This window comes from Pteropus vampyrus, unplaced genomic scaffold (assembly GCF_000151845.1).
Source record: "Pteropus vampyrus isolate Shadow unplaced genomic scaffold, Pvam_2.0 Scaffold319, whole genome shotgun sequence".
NCBI lineage: Eukaryota > Metazoa > Chordata > Mammalia > Chiroptera > Pteropodidae > Pteropus > Pteropus vampyrus.
Window position 1 is genome coordinate 634,450 of NW_011889100.1, and position 7,863 is coordinate 642,312.

Here is a 7,863-nt window from a genome sequence, read left to right on the forward strand (position 1 = left end):
GCTTAGTAGTGATTTTGTTCTTTCTCAAGATTGTTTTAGTTGTTCTGGGTCCTTCGCGTTTCCATATGGATTTTAGGATCAGTTTGTCAGTTTCTGCAAAGAAGCCAGCTTCGGTTTTGATATGAATTGCGTTCACGCTGTAGCTCAGTTTGGGAGGGATTGCCATCTTAACTGTATTAAGCTTTCCAATCCATGAAAATGGGATGTCGTTCATTTCTTTAGGTCTTTTTTTATTTCTTTCCATTTCTTTTCCAATTTCAATTTCCTTTCATTGTGTTCTGTAATTTTCAGAATACAATTCTTGAACTTTCTAAAATCAATTTCTAAGTGTTTTTTCTTTTTGTTGCTATTATAAATTGAATTGTTTTCTCAATTTCATTTTTAATTGTTCTTTGCTAGTTTATAGAGATAAAACCACAATATATTTTTTATTTTTGTATATCGATCTTATATTCAATACCTTTGCTGAATTCCTTTATTCGTTCTAAAACTTTTTTTAGTGGATTTTTTGGGATATCCTATATACATGATCATGTCATCTGCAAATAGAGGTAATTTTATCTCTTCCTTTGCAATCTAGATGCTTTTAATTTCCTTTTCTTACTCAAAGTCGTAGCATGGACCTTGAAGAAAGTAAAACTACCTCATAACTCTATCAATGTATCATCGTAAACACTTTATTGAATATCTTCTCAGACATTTTCATACTCATAAGAATTTTTTCAAAAAATAAAACTGTACTATGCACTTTATTCCACGATTTGCTTCCCCCCACCCCAATGGTAGTTTATAACATTCTTCTTGTCCATAAATGTAAATATTTGGCATTCTAATGGCTGCATAGTATCCTATTATAGACACGCCATATTTATTTAAGAAATCCCTCATTGATGGACATTTTGTCTGTTTCTGTTTTTTGCAGCCATGAACAATATTTTGCTGAACATATATGTTGTTAAATGGTGTGTGTGTTTTATAACACAAGTAATAAAGAAACACTTTCTAAATTGTAAAAGATTCAAGCATGGTATACAGAGAAAAATGTGAAAATCCCTTATGCCCCCTTTCCATGAATTTACATATGCGTGTGTGTGTATGTGTGTTTATGCCAGTGTACCTATCTTTATTTTATTAGGATCAATTTTCAAAAGTAGATTTGACAGGTCAAAGAGTAAAAATAGTTTTAAGTCTTCCGATCTGAATCACCAAGTTGCCAACCAGAAGGGTTTTATTTCCCATCTGCGGTGTATGAGGCTGCCTGCATGAAATGAATTTAACCGGAGGTTTCTTACCTAAACAGTGTTCTTTTCCTTATGTTAGGTGTACTTGAAGGGGAAGTCTGGAGACAAGATGATTCATGAGAAGAATATTAACCAGCTGAAGAGTGAGGTCCAGTACATCCAGGAGGTGGGCACGCCTTCCTTCTGTGAAATGGCCGAAGTCATTTCTCTAAATCTCACATTTTGGGTCTCCCTTCTTTGGTACATTTTGATTTTCTCCCTTCTACTCCCTTCATAACTCCCAGGTGCCATCATGTGCTGTCACGTGTCAAATATCATTTCTGACCCTTCCATCAATCAGCAAACACTTATTAAACACCATGAGCCTAGCACTATCCCCAACCATCCTATCTAAAACTGCCAGCTTTACTTCCCCAGCTTTTCCTAACCATCCTGGCACTTGTCTCTATATGACATATTACACGTTTTATTCGCCTTTTGTGTTGTGAGTCTCCTCAGCTAGAATGCTAGCTCCTCAGAGCAGAGGTTTTGCTTATTTTGCTGCTTATGTAGGAGGGACTGGGCCGTGGGACCCTCCTCCCTCAGCCAGTGCCCGAACAGTACCTGGCTCCTAGGAGCACGGGCTGGGATGCTGGGATGCGCTCCAAGGTGACTGAGTTGGTGTGCTCGCTTTCCTTATCCAACAGCTAAAGCTTCTCGCTCCCTTCCCAGGCCAGGAACTGCTTGCAGAAGCTCCGGGAGGATATAAGTAGCACGCTCGAGCGAGATCCAGCAGAGCCTCACCGTAGACAGGAGATACAGGTAATAGGAAATGGCCCGTGGGCAGGTCCCCACTGAGCAGGTGGAGTTGTCACCCAGTGGGTGCCGAGTCTTACATCACTGCCAGGAAGGGAGAGATGACAGACAGTGATGGCTTCTCTGAGCGCTCACGCCTTGTTAGGGCACTCCAGCGGAGTCACTGCCGTTTACACCTGTCGGCCCCTGTATAAGTTCACCTCTTCCTAAAACTCTGTCCGATAATTGAATTTACATGAAATAAAATTATCATTATATTATTGGCAAAACTTCCTATCTATAAGGATTCTGGGATCAGTCTTCTTGTAATGCGGTCTTATGAAGCAGTCACCTACAAATCCAAACTTATAAACTGATCTCGCTCAATCTGGGTGACGCCTGTAGTGTAAATGCGAAGTCTTGGTCCTTGTCTGTTGTTTCTGTGTCTATCGCCACCTGTCCCCAGGATGGGGAGATCCTGGAGCTTAGGGTCCGCCCCCGCCTCTGCATCCCCACGCCCAGCGCCGGGCTGGGATGCAGAAGGTCACCATAAGTGTTCTTCCGACTGAACTGATTGCAAAGCCTCCTTGGGAGGGACAATCCTGGGATCTGCTTTTCAGCTTTTCTAAAATTCGTGGACAGAAGAGTCCTCAGGGGAGCAGACCTGTCTTTTCCATGACTTCACCCTCATCCTCCTTTAGAGTCTAGTTGTCTCCCTTTCACTCGCGTTTGGTTTGGGGGGGGTGGTCCTGCTCCTGCGTCCCCCACCTTCATTCTCCGGAGGGGGACAGCGACCTAGCAGCTAGTGCCAGCCACGTTCCCCTTTGGCGTGGCCGGTTGGCCCTAATGCATTTTGCTTTGGCTGAAGGTAGGACTTTCAGTACCTGCGCTCACATCTGGGAGATGCTTTGTCAGGTGACTGAAGAACACGCTGTGCTCAGAGCCTGGCGAAAAGCCTAGGCCCCTTGTTTGCACAAATGAGCAGTCAGGTGACGAATAATTGAAAAGAATGGCAGCACATGCTGCTTCCCCTTCTGACTTATGCTTTGTCAGCCCTTGTCGGGATGCCCGGGGCAAGGGAAAAACGCTTCGCTTGTGGCAGGCAGCTGCTTGCGTTCCCTGGGCTGCAAGGAACAGGCCTGCACAGTCTCCAGTGAGGGAAGGTTGGAGCCCGAGGCTTCCTTCAGCCTCCCTCCAAGGCCAGCTGCTCCCTCTCAAGATGGCAGCGTTGTCCACTCTTCTCCTTCCCATTTTCTCACAAGGCACCGGAATCTTCCCCCCTCCCCTCCCTCCTTTTCCTCCCTCCCTTCCTCCTTCCTTCCCTCCCTCCCGTTCTTCCTTCCTTCCTTCCTCCCTCCCTCCCTCCCTTATCTTCTTCCTCCTCCTCCTCCTCCTTTTCTCTCTCTTTCTCTCCTATCTATATCTATCTATCTATCTATCTATCTATCTATCTATCTATCTATCTATCTATCTATCATTTAAGATTTGTGCTTTTAGGAGAATAACGTTTCGTAGGTGGTCGCTCGGGACTCTTAACCAGCTTTACTCTTCTTTGAACAGGTGGTGCTAGAAAAGCCCAATGGCTTTAGTCAGAGTCCCCGGACCCTGTGCAGTGGCCCGCCTGAGGTAGGTACCACGGAGAGCAGCAGCGACTGCCACTTAGCCAGGAGCCAGGATGTCCCCTCCCCGATCCCTTTGTTTATCACTTTCTCTCTCTCACTAAATGTGAGAGTAGGACTTACTTGCTGTAAAAATTCAAACAATGGAGAAACATGCAAAGTTCTCCTTTCTGGTCTGTTCCATGGAAGTAACCCCTGTGACCAGATCGAAGTACTTCAAGGGCGGTGCTTCTCAGCCTTCACCGCCCACTGGCATGGCCTCGGGAGCCTTAAGGAACCCAATGCCTTGTGTCTTTCCTAGGGATGTAACTTAATTGGTCTGGGGGGTGGCCTCGGCATCAGGACTTTGGAAAGCTGTTCGGGTGGTCGTAATGTTTAGCCAAGGTTGAGTACCAGTGTTCTGGAGTGTCTTCGTGCACAGACCACCATATTTGAATATCACATGTATGTATATATGCATAGCTTAATATATGCAATGCACAATTGTTTGTGTATAATATACACATACTTTTCCTACATGCAGGGTTGTGATGAATCAATTCCTGGCTTGCTTTTTTATTTATTTAAACTGGCGAGTATATTAGAACCTTCTTTCCATGTTAGTCCGTGTAGATCTACCTCACACTTTTGAATAACAACAGACTTCTTCCTTCCGTGGCTGTACCTTTTTTTTTTATCTTTAATGCCCTCCCGCCAGTTTTATTGACATATGATTAACAAACATGGCTTTACTTTTAAAAAAATGACGTATGTTATTTTTCTTGTGATTATGTAATATAAGACTTGCTTGCTATAGAAAAATTAGGAAATTCAGAAACAAAAGCGAAAAGGAGAAAAACGTCAGTTGTAACCCCCCCAGGCAAAGCCCAGGTGGGCAACATCCCCTTGGTCTTCCCTTCGCTGCAGACGTGTGTTTACGACATCAAGAGGATGCTGTGTGTGGCGTCTCCTTGTACTTGTTGGTTCGGGTGGGTATTTTTCTGGGTCGGGTTCTTCTGGTCTTCACGTACGCGGCTGAATCAGACCTGCCTGGCAGCCCAAGCCCCATTGTCGACGTTGGTTCCGTCGAGGCCTCCCACTGGCTTTTTTTTTTTTTTTTTTTTGCCTCTCCCGTCCCTAACCAAAAGCTGCTCACTCTAATGTAGTCAATATATGATTTAAATATGCCTATTACATTTTCAGTCTTCATAATGGACTTTTTTCTCTTCATACTATATCATGAAAACTTTCCATGTCGTTAAAAAAGTCTTCTGAGAACACCAGTTGCACGAAGCACATAGTCATGCTCCAGGAGCCTCTTAAATCATCCTCACCTGCCCAGCACCTCAGGCAGAGCTATGGGGACTGACGGGAGGACTTCCTGATGGCTAGATTTGGGACGTTGTGCTTCTGGCCGCTCACTTCAGATGTGCGGCCTGGACTGTGCCCTTTCCCTGAGTCACCGTGTTTGGCACATGTGCTGTCGGCAACAAGTCATAATGACAACTGGTGTTATCTGGCTGGCTTCTTCTCAGGAGCTCCAAGCCCTACTGGATATTATCTTGTTTTTTTTTTTTGAGGTGGCCCATAAGGCAGGGTGCGGTCAGGAACCTTCCGACTGCTTCACAGATAGAGAAACGAAGGCCCACAGGACTCAGTGGCAACACAGGGACTGAGACCTCACCGCCCCCCTCCCGGCTAAGAGCTCGGCCCTCTGGTTCAGAGGCGTCGCTGCTGCCACTGTGCAGGGCAGGCTTTCCTGTCAGACGCACGGGGAGCTGGTGACTGAGGTGAAGGGGGCGAGACCCTACATGCCAGCTCAGCCCTGGCCGCCCACCTGCACTTGGGCGTGACCGGCCAGAGGCTCCGTGAAACCGAAGAGACGTCTTTTCCCTCGTGGCAGAGAAGGGTGCATTGCGGGGAACCTTCTCTTGCCAAGTCACAAGTATGGCGGCCTCACTTTCCCTCCCCTGCTCTGGAAGCAGGTGGACGCCTACACAGAGGGAGATGCCGAGAGCTTGAGGAGGACCGTGAGGGACTTGCTGTCAAGCTGCAGGAGGCCGAGCGGCAGCACCAGTCAGATCGCGTGGCTTTTGAGGTGAGCTGTGAGATTTGGGGGGGATGAGCCCCGAGGGTGGGGCTGCTGGCTGCAGGTGCCGGCGACTTTCCCAGCGTGGACTTCACATCTTCCCGGCTGCGTGCCATCACCTGGGAAGGCTGGGCCTTGGGGCCTGGGGCACTTCCCGTCTGCTTTTCCCTCTCCTGGGTATTTGTCCGAGGCCAGCCGGTGGTTCGGAGGTCGGCTCCTGCTTCTCTGCTCTGCCGAAGGGCAGCAGCGTGCTGGTCTGGCAGAGCGGGTCAGGCGAACGTCACTTCGCTGAGTCCCACGAGGAGGAGCTACGGGGCTCCAGGCACCGCGTGGGCAGGGCCGGTTCTGGCAGGTTGCCTGGCACAAGACCCATCGTGCGGCCCAGATGCATGGATGAATCTGAGGTCGTAGGAAGAACGGTGCCCGTGGAGTCAGGGGACCGTAGATCTACTTTGGCTTTGCCGTGCCGAGTTCTGCGATCTTGAACGAATGTCTCAATTATTGTTAAAAAAAAGTAACACTAGATTATTATAGAAGAGGAAAAGGATACAAAAATCTATAAGTAGACAGTGAAGGCTCTCCACTATTAAAAGTGCCTGAGGTCTTCCATACTTTCCAGAAAATTCTTTGAATGTAACCTGAGGTACACTGGGCAAACACTGGGCGGTTTTTCTGACTACTGTGTGTGAGAGTCACCATCTGCTATCTGCTATGTTCATCCACATGTCAGGTGTTTATGTCATAAATATGTAATGCTAGGCTTATGCCCTCCCTGCCCAGGCATGCCGGGAGCTCGTGGAAAGGGGAGGGCCGCCCTGAGCTCTCCCTCGTGAGACCGGGAGGATCGAGGGTGAGGACGCAGGGCACCGAGTGATCGGCTGCATCTGGAGTAGCTGAAGTGCTGTTTGAGCAAGGAATTCAACCTCCCTAAGCATCGGTTTCGACTTTTGCAAAAAGTGGTCGTGACATATCCCTCACGAGTTTTGAGTGTGGCTTGAGGGAGGTAATGTAGGTAAATATGGTCATCACTCTAAGGGGTTTTAGAAATGTGAGCTGCCCTGTGTTCTTCTTAGTCATCAGTCTAACGAGCAGGCTTTCCTCGCCCGAATACTTTGGACTGAGGACGTGCAGGTTAGTGTGGCCTCAGCACAAAGTCGCTGTGCGGCAAGGGGTTTGCCACATCTGTTTCTGATTCCGCAGTTTGGGTGATGGGGTTGGTGATGTGTCGCTTTGGTGGCCAGCTGTTCCCTACTTCCTCGGAGCAGAGGAGGAGGAAGGGGAGGTTGAGGCTGCGGCACTGACCAGACTGAATTTGGGAGAGAAATTTCTGCATGGAGAAGCGTTGAGACGGACTCGATGGCTTTGGCCACACGCGGCGGGCGCTATTAGCGTTGGGTTTCAAAGCTCGAGCGGAAGTGTCCCTAGCAGAAGCCTGAGGCTAGAAGGCCCCTGACGGCTGTCGCCACATGCCCGCCCGTGATTTCTTAGAAGGAGCCACCTCTAACCCCCGAGGTACATAGCAGCCACCTGCAAAGTACATAGCAGCCACCTGCAGTGGGAGGTGCTCCTGGTCCCACTACTGGGGAAGGCCGACGCCCTCCCCTACACTGAAGAGGTTCCTCTCTGGCAGGGCGGGCTGGGGCTACAGAAGCAGCTGTGGCAGGGGAGTGTCGTTTGCTTCCTCCCTTGTGATCCTACGGTTCTCCGGGGACACTTCAACCTGGGTGCCGTGTTCTGTACAGAAATCAGAGGCCTCGTTTTCAGGTTCCTGCCCACGGGGCCAGCCCCTTCCAGGCTGACGCGGGACATCTGAAGGCTTGCTCAGTCTCTCCTAATAAATTAGACACTCTGGTCTACCTTCCTGAACCTGGGAGTAGGAAGGGCAGGGTCGTCAGTTACCATGATGCCAACCTGCCGTTAAGCACGGGTTTCCCGTTTGACTGGCTGCTTGCTGTCAGGACAGGTTCGCAGCGAGTTTGCTCTGGACGGGGCTGGCGTGCAGCGTGGACACGTCCGGCACACGTCACGCTGTGCGTGGCTTGCTTTGCTTTCTCCTCCCTGATTCTGCCTTTGGGAGGAGCTGGACGGACTGGCTGCTGGTGTTCTGTTCTCTCGGGGCTGGTTAGTCTCCCAGAGGTCGCGTGGGGTCTCTGTTAGTAGC

General features: G+C 48.8%; 1 protein-coding gene across 1 annotated transcript in view; it reads left to right on the forward strand.

The window, feature by feature from the left end:
* The window catches only part of TUFT1 (tuftelin 1), a 34,688-nt gene that overhangs the window by 17,198 nt on the left and 9,627 nt on the right, over positions 1 to 7,863 (forward strand). Inside the window, 6 exon segments of the mRNA XM_011377703.2 lie at positions 1,321 to 1,407; positions 1,953 to 2,042; positions 3,576 to 3,641; positions 5,599 to 5,656; positions 5,659 to 5,718; positions 6,776 to 6,833. Of these exon segments, the coding sequence (XP_011376005.1) occupies positions 1,321 to 1,407; positions 1,953 to 2,042; positions 3,576 to 3,641; positions 5,599 to 5,656; positions 5,659 to 5,718; positions 6,776 to 6,833 (419 nt within the window).